This window comes from Nelusetta ayraudi, unplaced genomic scaffold, assembly GCF_046127955.1.
Source record: "Nelusetta ayraudi isolate G7.1 ecotype Tasmania unplaced genomic scaffold, CSIRO-AGI_Nayr_v1 ptg000019l, whole genome shotgun sequence".
NCBI lineage: Eukaryota > Metazoa > Chordata > Actinopteri > Tetraodontiformes > Monacanthidae > Nelusetta > Nelusetta ayraudi.
Window position 1 is genome coordinate 87,111 of NW_027466069.1, and position 24,466 is coordinate 111,576.

A 24,466-nucleotide genomic window follows, 5' to 3' on the forward strand; every position below is an offset into this window, starting at 1 on the left:
TGCTGGAGTTAGTTATTATATGTCTGGTTTATTACCATTTTCTTTTTTCCACCCAGCGATACTGGAGACACAGACCAAAGAGTTTAGTTTCACTGTTGTTTACTATCTGTAACTACTGGAACTGCTGCAGAGGAGCAGGTTCTGCCAAAGCCAAAGAGTAAACGGTCCAATCAAGCGTTCGAGGTTGAACGCTTGATTCCCCCCCGAGGCTTCCTGCACATTTGAAAAATACCGCAAAGAAAGTGAAGTTTTCGGGTTGGAGACGTTTTCCTTGGAGCTTCCTGCTGCGGCGTTCCTTCTGGGAGAAAGCAGGGAAACCAGACAAGATTGTCAAACCTTTAAAGACTTTCAAGATTAAATAACTTCATTGGTCTGGTATTCATCCTGGATGAGCAGTGCGGTGACAGAGTGACCACCAGAGGGCGAGCCAGCAGCAGCTGAACCACATGCACAGCAAAAACTAGCAGAAATCATCCAGAATAAAGCAATAATGTTCTCTGCATCTTTTATCCCTTTCCTCCCTCCTTCCTTCCTTCTTTCCCTTCCTCCCTCCTTCCTCCCCCCTCCAGCTGATAATGGCCTCAACCCCTCCTGGCCCAGGAAGTCCTTCCACTTCACTGTGTGCAACTCGGCCTTCGCCTTCCTTCGCTTCGTCGTCTACGAGATCGACATGTTCAGCGACCAGAACTTCCTGGCCCAGGCCAGCTTCCCCATACACAGCCTCAAGACAGGTGAGGAGGTCCGGGGGGGGCTCAAGGGATCCGAGGGGGTCCTGGCCCAGGCCACCTTCCCCATACACAGCCTCAAGACGGGTGAGGAGGTGGAGGGAGGAGTACGAGTCAGCTATGATGATGCTGACAGGTGTGTGTGTGTGTGTGTGTGTGTGTGTGTGTGTGTGTGTGTGTGTGTGTGTGTGTGTGTGTGTGTGTGTGTGTGTGTGTGTGTGTGTGTGTGCAGGCCTGCGCTCGGTGCCTCTGAAGAACAGCTACAATGAGGACCTGGAGTTGGCGTCACTGCTGGTTCACCTGGACGTCGTCAGAGGCCGAGTGAGTGAATGATGCTGCTGATGATGACCCCCCCCCCCCCATTTCTAGATAGGTAGGTAGGTAGGTGGATAGATAGATAGGTAGATAGATAGGTAGGTAGGTAGATGGATAGATAGATAGATAGGTAGATAGGTAGGTAGGTAGGTAGGTAGGTAGGTAGATAGATAGGTAGGAGGATAGATAGGTAGGTAGGTAGGTAGATAGGTAGGTAGACTGCTACTAGATAAATACTTCCTGTCTGAATGATTGCACCTGCTGCCAGTGACTCAGTGGCAGCAGCCCTAGACTCCAACATGGCTGCCCAAAACGTCTTTGACTTCTGCGTTCATGGTCCCATAGAGCACGCGCAGTCGTGTCACTTCCCATCATGCCTCTGTAAGTCACATGATCTATTTGGCCAACCACAACGAGCTGAGACACAGCAGCGCTACCACGTGGTGACGTCACGCTGGCAATAAACTCTGCTGCTGATTTTCTGGCCTTTATCATTTTTTAAACGACTAAAAGGCCGAAGAGAAATATTTGAATCTGGTTTGTTTCAGGTCTCAGTCGTCCTGCCAGCCTCTCTTCAGGATTTATAAAGCCCTTCATTTTTCTATCACTGTCTATGCGGAAAAATACTTTTTGAGGCCAAAGGATTTTTTTTGCTGCAGTACCTCGGGTGGCCACTGGGGAACCTTGTCTCGCTGCCATATTGCCCCTCCGTTATCCAGCTGTTGTTATGCATCCGTGGTGCTAGCGTGAAAAATAGAAGAGCTGCGTATTTTCCAAAGTGTCTTCAGTCCATGGTTTCATGCTTCTGAGAGGCACCGCCACCTGGTGGTGGTGGTGGGAACACGCACACTGACTTTAATGGCCATAATGTGCACCCCAGACACCCAAAGTGTCCCCTCCCCCTGGTTCTAACTCCTCCTCCTCCTCCTGCTCCTCCTCCAGCATGAGAACGGGGAGCTCAGCCCCTTCCTGGCCTCCTCCTCCTCCTCCTCCTCGCTGGTGCAAGCCGGTCGGGATCGTCTGGGCGACCTGGTGACCTCTGCGGTGACCTCTCCGCCCCCCTCCCTGCCCCAGTCTCCGGGCCAGGTGGGGTCGTTCGGGGGCAGGGGGGGTGGCTCGCTGGAGGAGCTGCGGGCATCGCAGGAGGCGCTGCTGGAGCAGCTGGACGGACACAACCGCAGGTGAGTAGCAGCACAGCGCCACCATCTGGCCAGTCTGTCACCACCACCTCACTGTGTCACCCCCCCACACCCCCGGTCTCTGTCTCCACCTCAGGATCCAGCGCAGGACCAGAGTGGGCGGAGACAACCGCGTCTAGCTCCAGCCAGCCAATCACCACACCTGTCCTTCGCAAGCCCCGCCCCCTCTCCCCCCACCCACCCAGAACCCTCTTCCTCCAGTACCGATGATGTCACCGACTGCTGTGAACTCTTGTTTCCATGGAAACGCCCTCCACCACCACCTCCTCCACCGCTTTGGCCTACATTCCAGACAGCCCCTCCCCCTCCCCCGTCTGTCCCCGCCCCCCCGTCACTCACACACCCGAAAGGAGGTGGAGTCCAACTGAAGGGACAGGAAGTGGACGGCTGCAGACAGGAAGTGGAAGCAGGACAGAAACAAGACTGAGAGTCACTGCAGAGTGGGAGGAGTCACCTCCACTGAGTGGGCGGAGTCACCTCCTCCACTGCTCATTGGTCCAGCCTGGCAGCTGTCAGTCAAGCAGCTCCAGAAGGTTCTGCTCAGTTTGTCTCCATCCCTCCTCCTGCTCCTCTGCTCCTCCTACTGGCTGTGACTGTATTTATTCCTGCTGAGCTGCTCAGCCAGAGGAGCAGCTCACCTGCAGCTCACCTGCAGCTCACCTGCTCTCAGAGAGCTCAGCCTCCCTCTTTTTAATTATTATTATTATTATTTAAGCTTTTTAAACTTTCTGTCATCATGTGACTTTAGAATCTCTGTTGTTGTTTTTAATGTGTGTGTGGAACTCGAGGCCTCGCTGCGTTCACTGTCTCCTTTGTTGTCTGGTGGGGGAGGGGGGAGAGGGTCACCTGTCTGGACCCCCCCCCCCCCTGCATTGAGGGGTATTTACGTTGGTTTTTTTGTTCTTTCTTTTCTTTTCCACTTGATCAGGAGGAAGTCATAGCAGCGTCAAGCACACACACACACACACACACACACACACACACACACACACACACACAGGTGTGGTCTTGTCGTCCCACATTCCTCAACAAGTCGACATCATTCCATTGTTGTTGTTCAGCCGCTGCCTTCAGGGGCAGTCAGACATTCAGGCGTCTCCAGCGAGGTGCACACGTCCCTCAACCCAGTGGCGGCGCTGCAGGTGGGAGTCAGGGGGGTGTGTGTGCCAATGGGACGGCAGCTGAGCGAAGAGGATCCATCGTCCCGCTGACGTGTTGGTTGTGTTCTTCTAGGAGCTCCGTCAGCCTCCGTCAGCCTCCACGCTCTCTGCTCCTTCTTCATCCATCCAGCAGGAGTCACACTGGCTCCAGCAGCCATCAGGAGTGTCATCAGGAGTGTCAGGACTGTCTCACAGCTTCACAGTCGCACTGCAGAGCGTCGCCCCCACCGCCACATTTTGCAAAATATTGTTTGTCGACATTTGTCAAACAGGAAGCTCATTCCTGCCCCCCCCCGCTGGACCCCCCCACAACCCAACCCCCCCTGCTGGAAGTGTTTCTCTGGCCACACAGATGCCAGATGGTCTCCAGTTGAACTGAAGGAGCGAGAAGATGCTGACAACTCAGAGGAACTGAGGGGTTGGGGGGGGGGGCTCCTCTCTGAAGTCAGATGTGCGCAGGAAGTTGTGACTTCCTGCGTTCCTCCCTGCAAAAAAATCACAACAGAGGAGAGAGAGAGGACGTGAACTCTGTCATGTAGTCAGGAACTGAGTCTGGCCGGGTCGGGTTGGGTCTGGCCTTGGTCTGGTCTGGCCTGGCCTTGGTCTGGTTGGAGGTGGAAGCAGCAGCAGCAACTGAATGTTTCCACTGAACATCCTGGAGGATTGTTTTTTATTTTTTTGCCCTCTGATGTTCCTCCCAGAACTCGTCCCCCCCACCCCTCCCCCACTGCTGCATCATCACTCAACTGTCTGCTGGCGTCGAGCGTCTGTGAACGCATCGCGTCTTTTTTACTTTTCTTTTTGTTCTTTTAATCCCCCTCTCCCCCCGGGGCAGGAGGGGCACCCCCACCTGGACCCTCAGCGCCGTGACAGCGCCACGTCCACCAGGCTGTGGGGGGGTTTCGGACCTGCAACCTCAACCAAATGTTTTTCGGAGGTCAAACTGAGCAGCGCCCCCTGCTGGACGTCTTTTGCTTTCGTGCTTTTATCGTCGTCGTCGTCGTTGTTTTGTTTGCAGTCTTTGTTGGCGACGCCCTCACTGCGAGCGCCTTTCTGTCATGTGCCTGAAACGAAAGAGGAAAAGTTTTCATTGTAGTTTTTTTGCCTTTCATATGAAACATATTCAAGCCTGAAAAGTCAATAAAATACTTACGACTTTACTTGGCTGAGTCTCGTTTCACTGGTGTGACAGTGGGCCACTAATGTAGTTTCACTTCAGTTCTGAACCCTCGCTGAAACTGATGAAACGCCCCCTACAGGACGAGAGCCGTCACTGCTTTCTTGCATTCTCTCTGTCTTTTTCAGATGTTTTTCTCCATTGTAGAGGGCATCAGGCTCCATCAGTGAGGATTCAACGTTCTTCTCCAGCAGCAGTCTGTGGTGCAGTTGTTGAACACCTCACTGTGTGTCTCAATTCAGGGTCTGCATCCTTGAAGTGCGCATTTTGAAAGGAAGTTGCGTCATAGCACTGAGCGAAGGCTTGTCCCAATTCCCAAGGGTGCTTAGGACGCTCAAAATGCGTACTCGTTTTAGCCGATTCCAAGGATGCACCGCTACTATCCTTCGCATACTTGTGTATCCCACGATGCTTTGCGTGCTGCTGCAAAGCATCGTGGGATCCTGGGAAGTCAGCTGAAATTAGCGGCATGTTCTGGTAAAGACACGACGTATAAATCTAAATATTGAAGTTTCACATAAAGTATCCAGTTTTTAACGTAGGATTTTACTTATTTGATCATCCAACGGCATCGTTAGATGGCTAACCAATGGTTAGCTTGATACTATAAAAACGTCACTTCCGGGGTTGGCCAGCCGGAGGGAACGGCGGTGACGAAACGAGGAAATGTGGGGTTTGGTCCGTCCTTCTAGGCTGGGTACTCGAAGAACGCTTCCTTCAGACGGAGGACACTCGGTCTGAAGGGTACAGACCCTGAATTGAGACGCGTAATTGAGGAAGGGTGACTTTTGATTTAAATAACGAGCTAGAAAACACTTGCTTCTTTAGCGTTTCTTCAGAATACAAAACCCTCTGAGTCAGAAGACTGCTTCCTCTTCCTGTGTGTGTGTGTGTGTGTTGAAGCGACCAGCCTTTAGCAGCTTCAGCTGAAGAACGATGTTTCAGTTTGCTGTGTGATCCTGGATGGAAGAGACAGAAGATTGAGAGACGCTTCTGTAGTACATTCTGGTTTATTCTGCAAATACCATCTGTAAAAATTATACATCAAGCCTCAGGATGGAACTCTGGTCAAAGTTCACAGTTCGTTTGCAGTCAGATCGTTTTTTTTTCGAGGAAAAGTCCCATAAAAACAACGATCCGTCCGTGGTGACGCTGAGGCGTAGAAGCAGTGGATGCTGCAGCAGCAACCAGACTCCAGTGGATGCTGCAGCTGCAACCAGACTCCAGTGGATGCTGCACCTGCAACCAGACTCCAGTGGATGCTGCAGCAGCAACCAGACTCCATCAGTCCAGCAGGTTGTCCTGCTTCTCTTCTCCTCTCTGTCCAAACAGAAGGGCGCTCGCCTTCTTTGGACGACGGAAGTGGAACAATGTTTCCATGTAACGCAGACTAACGAGATATGAAAAGTATAAAGAGAAAGTAAAGCCCTGGGAGACGCTAGCAAGAAGGTCGGTGGTGCCATGGACAGAAGAGCCCAGCGAGCTCCTGGAACATGAGCACAAAGTGGATGAGTGCAAATACCAAGATGAAACTATTTCTTATTTTTCCTCTATTGGAAAAAAAAAATGCAGATTCCATTTGCTTTAAGGCCTCAGCGAGCAGCCTGCAGCAGGAGAACCTCCAGAACCTCTGGACCAAGAGAGAAACGACACAAAGGAAAGAAAGAAAAGGTGTGTGTGTGTGTGTGTGTGTGAGTGGTCCGAGTTGCTGATCAGCGGCGCTCTCAGCTCGCTCATTGATTACTGATTGAATTCCTCTGCCTTCTCCTCTCACAGTCCCGTCCTGCACCTTCACTGTCGGCTGGAGGCAGCACCACCAAGGGGAGAAAGTGGGGGAGGTGAGGGAGGTCAAAAAGAAGGGGCGGGGTGGAGAGGGGATGGCAGGAGGGGGCGGGGCCAGTGAGGAAGGGGGTGGGGCCACATCGGTCTCAGAGTGTCTTTCCAGTGAGTGATCCGGTTACAGCCACATCTGTCCTGCTCCTCCTCCTCCTGCTCCTCCTCTCCTCCTCTTCTGTCCTCAGACAAAAGGCTCCTCAGCTGCTTCCTGTTCACAACAAGACAATCAGATATGAATTAGATTCATGTAACCAGCGTGTCAATCACCCGTCAATAGCTTCTCGTTCTTCTTCTCACCTTCTGCAGGACTGACAGTCGTCTCAGCGGCGCCACCCGCAGTCTCCATGCCGCACACCGACTGCTCCATCTTCTCCTCACTACCGCCCCCTGGCTGCGGTGCCGGGGGGGAGGAGCTGCTGCTGTGCGGCTCCGTTGCTGCAGTTCCAGCTCCAGGTGCTGCTGCTGCTGCTGCTCCAGCTGGTGCTGCTGCTACTCCAGGTGCTGCTGGTCCAGTTCCAGGAGCTGGTCCAGCTGCTTCAGGTGCTGCTGGTCCAGTTCCAGGAGCTGCTTCAGGTGCTGCTGGTCCAGTTCCAGGAGCTGCTGGTCCAGTTCCAGGAGCTGCTTCAGGTGCTGCTGGTCCAGTTCCAGGAGCTGCTGCAGGTGCTGCTGGTCCATTTCCAGGAGCTGCTTCAGGTGCTGCTGGTCCTGGCTGCAGGTGCGTGAGGGCCGAGGGCTGCCTGGAGAACCAGTGTCGCACCAGGTCGCTGGTTAGGCCACTGGCCGCCGCCAGGCTCTGCAGCTGAGTGAAGAAAACACCAGTTCAGAACCAAATATTGTTTGAAACTCAAAGTTCCCACTTTAAAATTTACTTTCCAATCCAGGACTCACGGTGCAAAAACAACAAAAAAACAAAGCAGTGAATTGAACCCTGTGTTTACAGCCTGCTGTTTTAGTTCCCTGCTAACTGATGAAGCTCACCCCTCCACCCCTCTACCCCTCAGTGTGGCTGCTGCTGCTCCCTACCTGGCTCTCCTCCAGCCGGCCGTGGGAGCCGAGGTGCTCCTGCAGCACCTGGCTCTGGGCCCTGGGCAGCTCCTCCTCCAGGGCTGCGTCCTGGTAGGCCTCCAGCCACTTGAGCTGGCTGTTCTTCTGCGTGTAGCGCGAGTCTCCGAACCAGCGCACCACGTCGGGCCTGGGCAGCCCCGTCCCGGCGATCAGCTGCTCGTACTGGGCGGCGCTGGGCCACTGGGTCCGGGCGTACACCTGCTTCAGCAGCTCCAGCTGCTCCACCGTCTTCTTGCCCCGCACCGCCGGGGGTCTGGAGGCTGGGGGCGGTCTGGAGGGGGCAGGCGGGGGCGGGGCTGCGGGGGGACCAGACCCCTCGCCCTCCACTTTGGCCTCTGTGACCTTCAGCATCTTCAGGTTGATCTTGATGGGGTTGACTTTGGGTTCTCCGTCGTCCCTCTGCTGCTCCTCCTCCTGCTCCTCCTGCCCCTGCTGCTCCTCCTGCTCTTCCTCCCTCTGCAGCGCCTGCTCCGCCTCCTCCCTCTTCCTCTCGGCCGCCGCCCTCTTCCTCCTCTCGGCGAACCAGCTGTGGATCTCCCGCCGGGTCATCTTGGTGTCCAGACGCAGCCGCTCCACCTCCTCGGCCGAAGGCTCCACCTCCAGGGCAAAACTGGCCTCCAGAGCTTTGACCTGCACAGTCCAGGACCACACCAGGGGTTAGAACAACCGGACCGCCTCGCCATCCCCCCAGTGGCCACTCGAGGTACTGCAGTCGAAAACCCCACACGACTCGGCAGCGAAAGACACACGAGACCAAAAGTGATGAACATTGAGCCAATAGGAGGCCTCGTCTTTCAAGGTCCTGTAATGTACTTGTTTACAAGCTTTCAGTGGGCTTAACTGAAAGAAAAAAAACCGCGGTGGTCTCTGCCAGAAACACTGCACTCCTTTTCAAATGCAGTTCTATTTCAACTGCATTTTGACGTATTTTTATTGCAGTAAGTTTTGTTGTCAGTTTTTTGTATTGAGTCTCTGGTATTTTGTAATTTCACTGTTTCTGTTTGGCGACCTTGAGTGTCGTCAAAGGTGCCCTAACAATTAAAATGTATTATTATTACAAAACATTAGCGAGTTAACCCTTTGTTTGTAACCCTACTGCAAACAGCTTCCTGCTGACAGTGAAGCTGAAGTGAGGTGGAACCTGGCTACGGTCTGCTGACGTAGTCACCTCCCTGGTGGAGGTGTCAGCCCTTTGTGACATCACAGCGGGCACTGACCTGGTGCGGCTCTCTCTCCTTGTAGCGGATGGCGGTGAAGTCTGGCGACGGCACTCTGGCGCCCCTCCTGGAGGGCGTGGTGGGCGAGGTGGGGGTCAGCGAGGCCGTGGGGCTGACGGGCCCCGAGTCCAGGGGGTTGGCCCCGCCCCCCTTGGCCGTGGCCCCGCCCCCCCGCGGGCCCTTGAGGTTGCGGTGGTGGTAGCGGCGGTCGCTGAACCACTTGCGCACCTCTCGGATGGTGAGGCCGGTCAGGGCGATGAGCCGCTCCACCTCCTCCTGGTCGGGGAACTGGTTGCACTGGAAGCTGTCCTTGAGCGCGCTCAGTTGACCTTGAGACTTCTTGCTCTTGCTGAGGCTGGAGTCCAGCAGGGAGCCGGAGGGGGCGCAGACGGCCGGCGAGGGCGACGACGACGACGACTTGGAGGAGGGCGAGCAGGGCGAGTCGCCCGCCTCCAGGTCCGCCGTCTCCTCCACGCCAGCGGGGGCGCTGGAGGGGCCGCTGCCGCCGCTGGTGCTGCTGCTCTTCTTCTTCTCCTCCTCCTCCTCCTCCTCTTCATCGTCCTTCACTCTGCTCTGGTTGGATTTGTCATCGCGCTGTGTGGCCGCTCGCCCGCCGCCCTGCACGCTGCTGCTGCTGCTGACCTTGTTTCCCGTGACGTCGGCGCTGCTCTTGGCGGGAACGTCGCTCTTGTTTCTGTCCTTGACGTCGACTTTGCTGCCACCAACTCTGCCATTGACAGCACTCCCCTTAGCGCTAGCCTGGTTAGCACTGCTGTGGTTAGCGCTAGCGCGGTTAGCACTAGCACGGTTAGTGCTGCTCTGGGTAGTGCTAACCATGCTAGCGCTGCTGTGTTTAGCACTAGCGTGGTTAGCGAGACTGAGGTTGATGACGCTGGCCTGGCTGCTGCTGCTGCTGCGGCTGCTGCTGCTGCTGCTGGTGATGATGCTGCCGGTGGCCCCTCCCCCAGTCTGACTGCTGCTGCTGCTGCTGCCCACCGTCCCCACCACCATGCTGACTCCCTTGTCGGCCACCAGGGCGGCAGCAGGCCGCGCCTGCATCATGGGCCGGGCGGCGGCCTGGGGTTTGGGCGTGACGGCCAGCGCCACGGGGGCGCTGCTGACGTGGAGGCCGTTGGCCACTAGGGGCTGCGTGACGATGACGCCCCCCTGGCCCACTAGGGAGCCCTGCAGCAGGTGGGGGATCCCGCCGGGCAGCACGGCGATGGTCTGCGTGGCCGGGACCCGCTGGCTGTGGCTGTGAGCGGCCGAGGAGTAGGAGGACGAGGAGGAGGACGAGGAGGCCGTCTGGATGATGGTGTTGAACATCTTCCTCCGAGCCTCCTCGATCTCCTCGGGGGACCAGCTGATGCCCTGCTTGAGTCTCTGGGCCGTGAACCAGATCTTGATCTGCTCCTCGGGGAACTTGGTGACCACGGTCAGGTAGCAGAGCTCGGCCTTGGTGGGGTAGGGGAACTTGCTGAAGGAGGACTTGAGGAAGGACGAGGAGTCCATGGAGGCACTGTAGGTGGGGATGCTGCTCAGAGGAATCATCACCTGGAGGAGCAACAGCAAGAACTCAATCACAATCAGAAGGCCTTCCATCAACCTTTGTTAATTGCAGGGTTTTAGCAGCGTGGACAGCGCAGAGTGAATTAAAAAGAAATCAATATATGAATATAATTATATAATTATTTACATGTCTAAGTGTGAAAAAAGATTACAATAGAATCTCTCTTTTTTTTCCCTTTCTTGCTCTACAAACGTGATTTTATATTTGTCTTCATCTCTTTTTAATTAATATAATTCTCTTTCTTTCTCACTGTTCTGTTGCTGTAATTCTACAAACTTCCCCCAGGTGGGATTAATGAAGGCATTTTATTCACAGCCGGTGACCTGCACGGGGCCCCGAGCCACGTGTTGTTACCTTGGGGAGATTCTTGGAGGCAGCAGAGGAAGTGGTGGAATTATTGGAGGAGGCCGTGAGCGGCGCCGAGTGAAGGTTCCTGTTCTGAACCACCGAGACCACCTGGGGGGATGAATGGACAGAAACTGTGGTCAGTCAACAAGCAGCGTCATCAGAAGGTTCAGCTGGAGGAGCAGCAGCAGCTCCAGCAGCAGCAGCAGCAGCAGCACCACCCACCTGTGTGATGGGGGTCTTGAGCAGCGGCAGAGCTCCGCTGCCGTTGACGATCTGGATGGCCGAGGGCAGACTGGGGGTCCTGGTGGTCCCGCTGGAGACGAGGGTGGGAGCGCTGGAGACCACCTCCTTCTTCTCCGTCTCCTTGGAGGGGGGGCCGGAGGATGAGTCTGAGGAGGCCTCGTCCCCTCCCCCACCACCCTGGTGGGACACCACGATGCTGCGTTTGACCTCCGCCTTGGCCCTCAGCGTCCTCATGATGGGGGTCTTGGTGATGTGAATTTCTCCATCCTGGTCGTTGGCGCTGCTCTCTGGCGCCACCACCAGGTGCTGCTCCACCACCACCGCCCTGCGCTCCTTCCTCCTCCTCAGCTGCAGGCTGGTGGTCAGCGTGCTGGGGTGGACCCTAGCGTTGTGCAGCGCCAGCCCCTCGAACTTGGGCGCAGAGACCCCGCAGCTGACGCAGAGGAAGCCCGGGTCGGCCCGGAAGTCCGGGTGACCCGAGTACACGTGGTCCAGGAACAGGTTGAGGTCGGGGGTCTCGAAGTGACACGGCTTGCAGGTGTAAATCCCTCCTCCGCCACCGGGGTCTTTCAGAGCATCTCCCCTGTCGGACCTGCAGGGCTCAGCCGCACAGTGGACGGGGCTGAGACCTCCACTCACGCCTCCAGAACTCCTGGACGGTACCGGCAGAAGGTCCGAGTCCAGATCCACCTCCTCAGACGGACGCACGACCTTGCTGGGAATCATGCAGGGCGTGGAGGACTTCCTCTTGCTGGCCATGGTGGGGTTGGGGGTGGGGGTGGAGGTGGAGGTGGGCTGGGTCAAATGGCTGAGGGTGGGGGGGGCGGTGTGAGGGACTTTCTGCTGAACTACGGAGCAGGCGTGGGGGGAGGAGGACAGCCAGGAGCAGCCATAGGTCCCGTCAGGCTGCAGCAGAGGGACAAAACCTGGAGGGAAGAGAGAGAAGAGAGAGGAGAGAAAGAAGAGAGAGAAGAGAGGAGATCAGAGGCCTCAGCAACATGTACAACATCTCCAACATCAGCAGCTTCAAGCTCCAGCAGAGGAGAAAACAAGGATGGAAGAGGAAGAAATCTCTTGTGTCCTCACGTTACATTAGTCCACTTTCCCATCTTCTCAACATCTTCTCAACATGGGCTCGACCAGCAACCCAATCAGCAGCTACAACATCAACAGCTGATGAGTAAAAACCAATGTAATTTCTCCTGTGGTGGCCGTGAGGCTGGAAGCTGCTGCAGTGGAGGAACTCTGCTTCGGCACTGGAGGCTCAGTGGAGCCGCCGTCCCACTGCCTGCTGTCCCCTCCCCCACACTCCCACCACTCTGCCTCACTTCCCCTCGTTCAGACACACCCCCACCCCGACCCCCGCCACCTCCACCCTCCCCCACAGTGAGGCCACATTCTGGATGTTTTCCTTTTAATGCAGCCACTGGGTTGCAGCTTCAGTCGACACCACTGGGCCAGAGTGGTGCGCTGCTCCTCGATGGAGACCTTCTCCACCAGAGGATGGTGTGATTCTAGCAGACACCTCCCTCACAAAGACACACGCAGGCCAGTCTGACACTAATGTGAGTGTTGGCCCGTGCTTCTAGAAGATGGCATAGCTTCCAGTGGAGCAGCCCTCCACTCCTTCCTTCTTCCCTTCTTCCTGTCCCTCCACCACTGCTTCCCACTGGTAGAGAGGTGGCACTGCGGTGCTGGAGGACGGCTCCAGGGCGATGACCCCCCTCCCCTCCCCCAATGCTCCTCGCTAACATGACACCTCAACACCAGAGCAGCACAGACCAGCAGCTCCAAAGCGGCTGGCAACTAAAACTCAAAGCCAACGATCCAGAACTCTCGGTTCACAGCTTCACCACCAACAGAGCCAAACTGAAGGAGTTCACACTGGCTCCCCCTCCCCCACACCACCTGGACACTGGACAATCCCAACACTTTCAATTGAAGTCACAAAAAACCCTTTAGACCAGTGGTCATCTACTGTTGATGGAGTCTCAGGACCATCATCACTTTGTTCCTCGTGATGAAGTCACAAAGACCAACATTTAATCCACTGAAATGAATAAATAAGATTTTCTCTAGAAATCCCTTTTGAAACAGGGACACTGCCACCAAATCAAAACAGTTCTGCCACCAACTTCTGGGTCACAAACCACCAGTTGAGAAACGCTGCTTTAGTGCTGCTGTGCCAATGTGTTTTGAGGAGACCAGCCTTCAGTCTGAAGACCACCACCTCACTTTGCACCACAAAGGTCTCAGTGCAGCCACTCAGCGACGCCCAGCTCGCCCTGCGAGGGTCTCGGGTATCACCAGGGTGTCACCCAGGTGTCACCTGGGTCCCACCTGGGTGACACCTGGGTGGGACCCAGGCCCTTTGTAATTCATTCACATGCTGCATTCAAATGCACCACGGCAGCTTTCCGGAGACTGTTTCTCAACTGGTGGGTCGCCACCCAAAAGTGGGTTTTGTGGCTGTTTTGATTGGGGCGTGGCTTTGTGGGATTTAAATATATGTATATATATATATATATATATATGTATATATATATATATATATATATATATGTATATATATATATATATATATATATATATATATATATATATATATATATATGTATATATAGACTGTATGTTGATGGAGAAAATGTTGGACATTTATTTTGCAGGACAATTCAGTTCAATCATTTCAATCTTTTATTGAGGAGAGTTGACAGAAAGCGTTCAGCTTCTTATTTTAGTGGAATAAATTTGGGACTTTGTGATTTGATGCAGAGGAAGAAAACCAGGATGGTCCTGAGACTCCAGCACCAGTGGAGAACCTACTGGTCCATGGACCTCCATTAAAAAAACAGAAGTCGGTCATTGAGTTGCAGCTTCTTGACCAGTGTGAGTGAGTGAGTCAATGAGTCAGTGAGAGAGTCAGTGAGTGAGTCAGTGAGTCAGTGAGAGAGTGAGTGAGTCAGTGAGAGAGTGAGGGGTTAAAGAAGCGGCTGCTGCTGCTGCTGCAGAGGGAATGTGATGCCCCTTGTTCCCTGGTGCCCCCCAGAGAGAGAGAGAGAGAAGCTGCCCTTCGCTCGGCCCACTGCACACACACACACACACACACACACACACACACACACACACACACACACACTCCCCCTCCTCCTCTGCCATTCAGGTCTGTGTGTGTGTGTGTGTGTGTGTGGGGGGGGGGCGCTCTGCCAAGGCAGGATGGTCACGTGACCGACACAAAGGCTTATGGGTGGGGGTGGGGGGGGTAGCCCGAGCCCGAGGCCGAGCCCATCCATCACATGGTTCTGTTGGGTGGTGGGCTGGAGGGGGAGGGGCCGGTGGGGGGAGGGGAGGCTCGTTTGGAGGGAAGAGGGGGGGGAGGAAGGGGGGGGGGGTGTTAACAGCCGTAGGTGTGTGGAGAGGAATTTTTATTCCTGGTACCCCCCCACCCCCCGACTCCTGAACACCTCCTTCTGGCTTCTGACTAGAAATCACACACTGACCTCCCACCCCCCACCCCCTCCCCCTCCTTCCTCTGCAGTGTGGAATGTTCCAGCCAGTGGAAGCAACCTGCACTCCAGCCACACAAACCACTGGGTGTCACCCAGGACTGCTGCTACTACCACTGGAACTACCACTGAAACTACCACACCAACCCCAGCACCACCAGCGCAGGGTGACAACAGCCACCAGGAGGTGGCGCTGCGCTGCGCTGTGCTGGGCCAGCAGCTCCAGACCTCTTCAGCAAAGGTCTGCTGGAGCTCTCTAGTGCCACCTAGGTGTCATGTGGAGCCGCTGCAGTCTGAGAGTGGCACAATGGTCACATGACCCAGCGGTCACCACGGCGCTCACTCGCACCAACTTCCTGTAAAAACCCTGAGATGGCCGCCATGGCGGGGGAGGAGGGGAGGGGCTGAGTAGACTGGTTAGCTGTGTGTGTGTGGGAGGGGTAGACTGACTGACTGACTGACTGACTGGCTGGCTGGCTGACTGTATGACTGACTGACTGGCTGACTAACTGACTGACTGTATGACTGTCTGTATGACTGACTGACTGTATGACTGACTGACCGGCTGACTAACTGGCTGACTGTCTGACCGTATGACTGACTGACTGACCGTATGACTGACTGACTGTATGACTGACTGACTGGCTGGCTGTTGTTCTCTGAGGCTGCAGGGCTGCTGCTAGCAGTCAGAGTTGTGAGTGAGCTCACCGTGTTTCAACCACTGGTGCAGCATCACATCATCAGTCAGCTGTGAAAAATGATGCAATTTGACTTCAATGGTCTAAAATAAGACCAGTGGCATAATATATGAATATATTATGTAGTAATATACTACAGTCACACTCCATAGTGGAGTGAGTGAGTCTTGAAAGGAATGTGGACCTCTTTTGCTCCAATGATAAGAGTTCAGTGAGCAAGTCAACAGGTTCCCAGGCATCAGTGACTGAGTGAAGGCAGCTTGTTGCTGCTGCTGCTGTGTCACTTCAATGCAAAAACAATGTGGCCCAGAACAGGTTGAAAAACACTGGACTAGAGGACACACACACACACACACACACACACACACACACACACACACACACACACACACACACACACACACACACACACACACACACACACACGGTGCGCCTCCTCAGCTTGACCTCCTTCCTCCTCCTCCTCCTCCTCCTCCTCCTGCTCTTCCAGTCTCTGCTCTGGGCCTGCTGACGTCCTCTGCCTGCAGCCAATAACAGTCCTGACCACTGCTGCAGCTCCAGCTCCACTAACACAGCTCACCCCCCGACACCTCCTGCTCCGGTTTAAATGGCTGGTGCAGCTGATTGGTTGAAGGAATGTTAACCAGGTCCATTGACTCACAGTATCTGATGGTATGATGCTGCAGTTAAACACTGACTCACTGACTCATTGAGAAGTGATTGGCGACTGTGTTGAGATATTGGATTGATTTTCAGAATGCTTCAGTGTTTTTATTCCAACGTTACGTGCAGCCATGCAGGCAGGACCTGGTAGCCCCGCCCCCTCAGCTCACCCTGCACCCCTCCTCCTCCTCCCCTATGCTGTTTTGCCCCCTCCTCCTTCCTCCTTCTCTCCCTCCTCCTCCTCTCCCTCCTCCACCTCCTCCTCTGCCTCCTCCACCTCCTCCCAGTAACTTTGGCCGAGGCAGACGGGTCGGCGGCGGCGCCACTGGTGTGTTACTGTCCCTATAGCAACCACCCCCCCACTCTTAACCCTCCCCCTTTTCCTTCCCACTAGCTTGTGTCTCCAAAGCCCATGTGTGTGGGTGAAAACACACACACACACACACACACACACACACACAGTGTGGTATTTGTAGAGTCCTGCTCCTATTTCAGTGCCTCGCTCGCTCCCTCGGTGTTGATGTCTCCTGGCGAGGTGTGGTTGCCGTCGCCGAGCCGAGCCGAGCCGAGCCGAGCCGAGTCGAGCCGAGCTGAGCCATTGGCCCGGGACGAAGTCGCCCCGTCCTGCTCTCCCTCTCCCTCTCTCTTTCTCTCCCTTCCTGCGGCCTCGTTGCGAGGACATCTGTCCGTTCTCTCGTCGGGCCTCTTGATTGACACACACACACACACACACACACACACACACACACACACACACACACACACACACACACACACACACACACACACACACACACACACAGAGGGTGACCTCTCCTCCTCCACACTCAGTGTGAGAAACACTGCTTGTCGAGGCTCCATGTAAGAAACCAATCAGCAGCCAAAGACAAAGGAAGGCCTTCCTGCTGCCACTGGAGACACTGCCACTGGAGAGCCACCTCCAGCAGACCACTGGTCCAGGGTTCTACCACCTCCACCCTGTCCGACTCCAGAGGCCACCAGAGAAGGTCCGGTCCAGACCAGTCCTGACCGGTCTCTGCTCGCTGCTGCTCTCAGGTCAGCGGGCGGGCAGGCGAGCGAGCAGGCGGGCGGTGAGGGAGCAGTGAGGGAGCAGTGAGGGAGCGTGGGTTGCACAAATGGCTGCCGTGACGCTGCCTTGCGCTGAAAGTGGGTTGCTGAGCGGGAGGGAGGAAACATGGCGGAGCAGCAGCAGCAGGCTGGACAACACAAAATGGCTGCTGCTGCTTCTGCCGGACCTGCTGGCTTCAGACTGGATCTCAATGCTCTCCACCCACACTGAGAGCGCAGCCTCCATGTGGTTCTTGCTCTGATAGTTTGTGGACCTCCTGCAAGTCGTCGTCACCACACGCGGCAAAACAATATCATTTTTTTGAATATTTTTTTTTTCAAAAGTGGTGGTGGTGGGGAGGGGAGGGGTAGGGTGGGGTGGGTGGCAGTCGCTCAGCTGTGCAGATTTTGGCATCAGACATCATCACCACAGCAACCCAAAGACATCCAGTGAGATCCAGCAGACACAGAAACCCTCTAAACAAACGCTTGTGTGCTGCTTATTGTTGGAGGCCTCTGCAAGGCAAAGGTCGAAGAGTGGCAGCAGCAGCAGCAGCAGCAGTCAGTGGCTCTCACAGTCACACTGGACACAAACTATCAGCCAGTCTGACCTCTGGGGTCAACAGTCACATGATCAATAACTGAGCAGCTGCCTGACAGTGAAATAGTGACACTAGTTGTGACAGGAACCACCATAGAAGCAGCAGCAGCACCAGAGTGTTGAGGCCTTGGCAGGTTGAGAGCAGCAGCCTGGGCAGCAGCAGCAGCAGCAGCACCACCAGAGTGTTGAGGCCTTGGCAGGTTGAGAGCAGCAGCCTGAGCAGCAGCAGCAGCAGCAGCAGAGCGTCAATGATGACAACATTAATTATTAACTCATTCATTCACAGCTTTTTCATCGGGACGATTCTGCTTCTTTTGCTTAGTGTGTGTGTGTATGTGTGTGTGTGAGCTGCAGTGCAACTCATCCATCCCTGCCACTGAAGGGCAGCAAACAACATGCAGCTACTCTGTATTTGTAAACACAGCAGCGCTTTAAAACACGGCCGCTCCAGCTGTGTTATTGTGATGAGACGGCGCGCGGCAGCCTATAGCGTCGCACGCGCTCGGCGCAGCCGTGCGGCGTAAACCACACATTTACGAAAATGATGATGATGATGATGATGATGATGATCTTCCGGAGAGAGCCGAGCGCCCCCGAACTGACGGCTCGTCTGCGTCGGAGAGCTTTTTCTCTTCCCCCGTTTAAACGCGGTGGAGGGGAAAGATCCCCCCCCCCCTCTCTAAAACTACAAGCTACCCCCCCACACCACCAACACCACCACCACCGGCTGGCTGTCGCCATTTTAAACAGGCGACATGCAGCAGCTGCTGGGCAGCAGCAGCAGCGGCGCGGCGGCGGAGCTCCGCCGAGGCGCAGCCCGCCGAGGTGATCGAGGCTCGGCGGCGGTCCGACACCGCACCGCCCCGCTCCACCGGGTCCCGCTGTGAATGTGAAACGGTAGAAAAGCACACTCACCTCGCTGAGAGTCGGAGCTGCGCAGAGCAGGACAATGGGGGCGGGAGGGGGAGGAAGCAGCAGGAGGAGGAGGAGGAGGAGAAACAAAGTTTCCAATGATCCGGAGCTCCGAGCGGAGCCTGAAGCAGCCGCAGCCGCCGAGCACAGCCTCCAACCGGGCTTCACCCCCCACACGGCCGGTGCTAAGTTGGAGGTGGGAGCCCCCGCGCGTCCATCGGCCGGTGGTCACCCCGACCTCCAGCCACGCGCCCCAGCCCTCACGAAAACAACCAAAAACAAGGCAAAGCGGAAAGGAACACCCCCGCCCCCCCCTTTATTGCGCTGCCTTCATTAGGAAGAAGAGCTCTGGTCGCGAGAGAGAGAGAGAGAGCAGTGGGGAGAGAGAGAGAGAGAGGGGGGGGGGGGGGGGGGGAGAGGAAAAACACACCACGGCGGACGTACCCAGGGAAGAGACGGTCACGTGACTCACACGTCACTGACGGTGGAGTTGGCGTGAGGGCTCGAGCTCCGGCGGGGCGCCGCGAAGCGACGTGAGTCACTCGCTTCATGGTGACCCGCGGGGGGCAGCTAGGGGGCGCCCCCGCAGCCAGGGGTCCATATGGACTCACTCCGGTCCGGTCCGGTGTTGATGGTCCCGCAGCTCACACCTGTTTCTCCCTCCGTCCCTCCCAGGTGACCACTCTTAAAGAGACAGTGCCGTGTGCAGTGTCTCAGCAGTGAGCATTCACCTCCTCGTGCTTCACACATGCAGCTTGCTACACAACACCAGGACACCAACACACATTTCTGTTGTTACACACAACTTTTACATTTCAAGATTTACACTTTTTCATTAGTTTTTTAGTTTGTCTTTGTCTCCACCAATCTGATGTGTGCAGTAGCAAACAGTGAGGATATCCACGTGCAACGTATATATATATTGTTAGGATTATACTATTGTTAATTGACTATTATCATTTATTTACCATAGTAACCATGATCAAATTCTCACACATCTTGATTGAGAAAAGTCCGTTCTTGACTTCTTTCTCATGCACCATGTGTTGGTAGGCCAGTGTTCCAGTGGTGGTGTTAGTGAGCGTCCACCAGCTCTGCTCTCTGAGAAGCTCTGTGGCCTCCTCGTTTCGTCTCCTTCCAAACGAGTGCAAAGTGCAAAAAAGCAAGAATGTAAAGTTCTGACGGGGACGCTGATGGTTATGACGCTTCGCTCAGTGCAACTCCACCCCTTACAGAAGAGGTTGGGAGACAGTGGAAATGGTGACAGGAAGGTCACTGTATTTACAAACTCTTCACACTGGACAGTTGACTGCATGTTGCACTTCCAGCAGCCTGCTTGGAATATGCAGGCACGCACGCACGCACGCACGCTGTTGAGCTGCTGATGACACATTGCCTACATCTTCCTGAATGAGTCATCAGGAAATGAAAAAAAAGAAACTGATTCTGTCTATCAGGGGTTTAGGTGCATTCGTAGTAATGCAGTCAAGCGCATCGTTTGTGCTATCAAAACCAGAATGTGCACGGATGTTTGAGAAAGACGTGAGAGACGCTGACTCAGTGCATCTGGGTGGATCCTCATTTCTTCCACATAAATTAGACTGAATACGAATTAAGTTATTTTGTTCCGTCAAACTGGTTTGGGGCTGCTCTGCGGCGCAGTGACAACCACCATGTCACTGACTAATGATGGTCCAACTGTACAATGTGCTGAATATACAGTGGACATAAAGAGCCTCTTGCATTAAACGGGGAGCTTCATTCCTGGTTGAGTGTTTTATCAGAATGTGCCCCTTGTGTCAGTTGGTAACTGCTGGCCACTGCTGGTTACCAGCAGTTGGTAACTGCTGGCAACTGCTTGGACAAAGCAGCATTTTATTCTCATTAATTGCAGATCGTGGTGTCAGTGAAGAGCTGCGATGCACCAGTGTGAAAGCCGCAGCTACACAGTGAGCCTGATCACTGCTTCATACAGCTGGAGGTTTGTGTGGTGGTGGTGGTGAGAATTGACTGGCTGACAATCAGGCTGTAATGACAGGAAACACATCGCGTCATTTTGACTCTCGTGTGCAAAAGGGAAGTGGGACATCTGCAAAACGAAAGAAATATTGACAGAAGATGGTTTTGATTGCAGAGGTAATGACCTTATTAGTGATGATTGATTCCTGGGAGGCCTCTTTCAGAGGAGGAAATGGATCATCAGATTTAATCCAAACAATTATTAACCTATTTGCAAACACTACTATTTATATTATTATTATTATTATTATTATTATTATTATTATTATTATTATTATTATTATTTCCAGTTCCTGAATCACTGTCAGAACTGTCATCTCACAATGAGCTGATATCAACATGCGGCATAAATATGCATTTTAATAAAACTACACAATGTGTCAGTTTACATCGAAGCGCTCTCTAATCTCTGATCAACAGTGTACTACTGAGTAATCAATACTTCACACAAGTATTGATCGAGTAATCAATACTTCACGCGCACTGCAAACCGGGTGAGAAGCCTCACCACCAGGAGCCGCTGTGGGATTTCTGCCGTCCGCGGTGACGGCGGAGCAGGAAACGTCGCACTCTTCGATTGGCTGCAGGTTGCCGGGGTCAAACAGTACTGCGCATGCCCAGTGCAACTTTGTGCTCTTGGAGGCTGAAAGGTGGCCGAACAGCGGGACGCGCTCCTCGAACAACCTCCTGCTCCTGCGGCTCTTCAGTGTTTCCAGAGACCCAGCGCCAGTGCCCGGCGGTTCCACAGGCTCTTCGCCACTGGTCGAGCAGTGCAGCTGCAAGCAAAGGCGCCACCATGACGAGCAACACCAAGCGGAAAGAGGAGAGTCAGCTGGCGAATGGAGGCATGAAGCAGTCCACATGGAGCAAAGCCTTCAACAGCAGCGCCGTCTGGGACGAGAAGGTCGACACACACACACACACACACACACACACACACACACACACACACACACACACACACACACAGCCGTTGAAAGTGTGTGGTGTGTGTGTGCAGCCGACCAGCGCGGTGTGTAGCGGTGCTACATCCTAGCTAACCTGGCTAACATCACTGCTGCACTGCCTGGCTGAGTGACTGAGGCACCACTTTACAAACCAGGCGCTTTACATTTCACACAGCGGTTCCGAGCCACTTCGCCACTCTGCAAGTCTGGTGTGGAAACCAACGGATGAATCCACACACTGGCTGATGACGTGACTTGAAAATAATCTCTCCTAGCAACAATAATCCCTTCGATAATCTGTGTGTGTGTGTGTGTGTGTGTGTGATATCAATAACGCCAGCACACCTGAGTGTGTTGCTTGGAGTCACCACAGGCCGTTTATTATTTCTGCCAGTTTGAATGTGGAAGAATTGCGGCCCAGTGTTGACTGGAACCAGTGACCTGCCAGTCAGGTTCTACTTGGCCTGCTTCCGTCCATCCAACCCAATAAAACCAAAGCAAAGATGAAACCAAGCGTGAGACTCGCACTGCACTTCTGGAACTGGATATCACTGAGTGTGATGTTGTTATTTTATTTTATAGAGTGTTGCTCCATCTCTACTCTCTACATGGCCTTTGAGGAGTGAATGGATTCTAATAATACATTAAATAATACGTTGTATTCATAAAGTGCTCTTCATTACAACATCTGAAAGTGAAGTGCTACAGATGACAAAATACAGACCCCCCCCCCCCCCCAGGTGTAAATCAACACAATTCAAACTTAATGAGTTTGATTACTTTGCCAGTTTGTAAACGCAGTTCCCGTCTCTGTGCATCCTAAAAGCCTCACATTGTGACTTTTCTCTTCACTCTTTTGCAGGATGAGTTCTTGGATGTGATCTACTGGCTGCGACAGATCATTGCAGTCATCCTGGGTGTGATCTGGGGAGTGGCACCGCTGAAAGGCTTCCTGGGAATCGCCATGTAAGTGCCCTGCTCCTTCCAGACGGCGTCGCGTTAGCCTGAACCAAAGTAACCTTGTCTCGTCTTCCTCACGGCAGATTCTGCATCATCAACGCCGGCGTGCTGTACGTGTACTTCAGCAGCTTCCAGCAGATCGATGAGGAAGACTACGGTGGCACGTGGGAACTCACCAAGGAAGGCTTCATGACCTCTTTTGCTCTGTTCCTGGTAGGTGTTGTCATGTTGCCGCCTACTGGTCCTGTATGTGTTGACGCTCCAGTCTGGTGTTGGTGTTGATGGTCCAGCTGAACTCTGCCAGTGGCACTCAGGATTGTCACTCCAACTCGATCTCAGTGTATCCCATAATGCCACAGAAGCATCTGTTTGACACAGTGGACACTCGGCCCATCATTGTAGCGTGCGAGGTGTCCGCTGTCACTCTCATGAGCTGTGTGTTGCTGCGCACTGTGGTGCCTCTGACTGCACCGTCGTCACTGCTGCTCTTCTTCCAGCTGGAAACGTTGAGTTTTAACCAGTGTTTGTGTTTCGCTCTGTGCCAGGTGGTGTGGATCATTTTTTACACGGCTCTACACTTTGACTGACAGGACTCCATTGAAGCCATGGGACACTCAGTGCAAACAGTTCTGTCCAAGTCCAGTGTGGAGACAGAGGAGCGCCGCCACATTCTGGGAGGTGTCGGCGCTCGTGCACACAGTACGACTCTTCAGTGCACCAGTGCACCATGGGACTCGTCACCCGATTACCAACACACGGCAAGATGAACTTGACGGTTCCTTTTTTAAGATGCCCTCCAATCATCGCACCTTCCACCCGTTCAAGCTCCTCCCTCACCCTCATCTAATTACTGACCACCGCACACAAGCAGACGTGATTGACTGCAGAAACGCAGCCTAACAGTTTCCTTTATTTCTTAGTGTAGTGAAGCCCCTGTGGTGTGTTGTAGAGGGGCTCTAGACTGTGAGGCTAACACCTAGCGTGACATCATGGAACCCAGGCCCACCACACAGTCATAATGGTTCAGAGCATCAGCAAAGTGTTGCTTTGAACATCGGCCTTGTTTTTCCCCAAGAATGAAATTTATCCGGCTTTTAATGAAAACTATGTGGAAGTGATGAATACTGAAGTGATGGACTGCACCACAATAAAAGACCAACGCTGCTCCTCTGCTTTGTAGTGTGACTGATTTGAAGGTACAGTGATTGAACTCGGTGAATTCACAGCAAAGATGTTTTTACCCCGGGGGGGGGGGCACGAGTTGTTTTTCAACCACGTGCTATCTAAAAACATACTGTGACAAGATCCACATATCAGATCCGCTCTCCTCCAATCCAGATGCAGTGCTGCAGTGATTCAGTATCACAGTGCTGTTATCTCAAACTAATAACCATTGAAATTCCCCTTGAAATATTTGTTGACCTGGAGAGAGGAAACATGCGTGTTGTGGTCCACACATGCAGCTCTTCATCCTAAGCTTTGGAGTTGGTGTGTGTGTGTGTATGTGTGTGTGTGTTGAATTGACTGTTTCTATCTAGATACCTGTGTTCAAGGCATCAGCCATGAAGGGAGAAGTGATTCCATCGGTTGCTTTTCTCCTCTGCGTAGCTTCCAGATCAGAGTCTTACCTGATACATTTGAAATTAACTTAAACTCGTCTGTAAATTCTGTACAATGTCCTTTTTTCTTGTCGGAACCGCCTTGTGTTAATGATTTATTTGTATTTGTGTCAAAATATGGATGGATTGAAGATATTTCTCAGTATTTTATACAGTGAGGAAGACGGAGTTCCACAGCTCATCCACTGATGATGCGGGAGATTGAAGGACAAAGTGCTGGCGTTGGAATGGATTGTATTTTCTGATCAAATCTTTTGGGAATCATTAAACATTGGCTTTGTTTGGCCTCCATTTTCAAAGAGACTGTCTCAGCCTTTATTCCACAACTGTTACGTTCGTGTCTGTGAGTTGTGTGCTAGTGACGCCGACTTCACCGGAGTTTAGTGTTGGAGTTTAGAACAAGCAGCAATTTCATAAGAATTAGAATCATTTCAAGCTTTTAATAAAAGAAAACAAACGTGTTTGACAGTTCAATAAATATATGTATACATTTATATATTTATTTACATACATTTATATTTATTTACATCTAAGGGATTGTTAGAATGTGATTTCTTTGTTCTTGCTGCATTTTATTTGTGTATTTGTGTAAAATATGTTTTTTTAAGCAGAATTGTGTGA

The 24,466-nt window shown here is 53.4% G+C and overlaps 3 protein-coding genes and 1 long non-coding RNA gene across 6 annotated transcripts in view; 2 read left to right on the plus strand and 2 right to left on the minus strand.

The window, feature by feature from the left end:
• The window catches only part of plcg1 (phospholipase C, gamma 1), a 204,959-nt gene that overhangs the window by 22,785 nt on the left and 157,708 nt on the right, over window positions 1-24,466 (plus strand). For 2 of the 3 annotated variants that reach the window (XM_076026088.1, XM_076026089.1), the window contains exons 30-33: window positions 570-731; window positions 958-1,046; window positions 1,983-2,221; window positions 2,316-4,559. In XM_076026088.1, coding sequence (XP_075882203.1) covers window positions 570-731; window positions 958-1,046; window positions 1,983-2,221; window positions 2,316-2,358 — 533 coding nt within the window. In that variant the 3' untranslated portion in view covers window positions 2,359-4,559. Of the gene's footprint in view, window positions 1-569; window positions 732-957; window positions 1,047-1,982; window positions 2,222-2,315; window positions 4,560-24,466 lie in introns of those variants that run through there. The other variant, XR_012926650.1, reaches the window with a different exon arrangement.
• On the minus strand, window positions 5,568-18,675 carry zhx3b (zinc fingers and homeoboxes 3b). The gene is made up of 8 exons (XM_076026094.1): window positions 18,304-18,675; window positions 10,835-11,781; window positions 10,619-10,720; window positions 8,695-10,248; window positions 7,436-8,107; window positions 7,133-7,211; window positions 6,710-6,907; window positions 5,568-6,620 (listed from the first exon to the last, which is right to left on the minus strand). The coding sequence occupies exons 2-8, from the start codon at window positions 11,612-11,614 to the stop codon at window positions 6,610-6,612; spliced, it is 3,396 nt and encodes a 1,131-aa protein (XP_075882209.1). The 5' UTR covers window positions 11,615-11,781; window positions 18,304-18,675; the 3' UTR covers window positions 5,568-6,609.
• LOC142888077 (uncharacterized) overlaps window positions 5,568-24,466 on the minus strand; it is a 43,919-nt gene continuing 25,020 nt past the window's right edge. Inside the window, exon 2 of the long non-coding RNA XR_012926652.1 lies at window positions 5,568-6,568. This is a non-coding gene — a long non-coding RNA (uncharacterized LOC142888077). The remainder of the gene's footprint in view (window positions 6,569-24,466) is intronic.
• On the plus strand, window positions 20,937-24,144 carry rab5if (RAB5 interacting factor). The gene is made up of 4 exons (XM_076026081.1): window positions 20,937-21,223; window positions 22,129-22,232; window positions 22,310-22,439; window positions 22,772-24,144. Exons 1-4 carry the CDS (start codon window positions 21,116-21,118, stop codon window positions 22,811-22,813), a joined length of 384 nt encoding a protein of 127 aa, XP_075882196.1. The 5' UTR covers window positions 20,937-21,115; the 3' UTR covers window positions 22,814-24,144.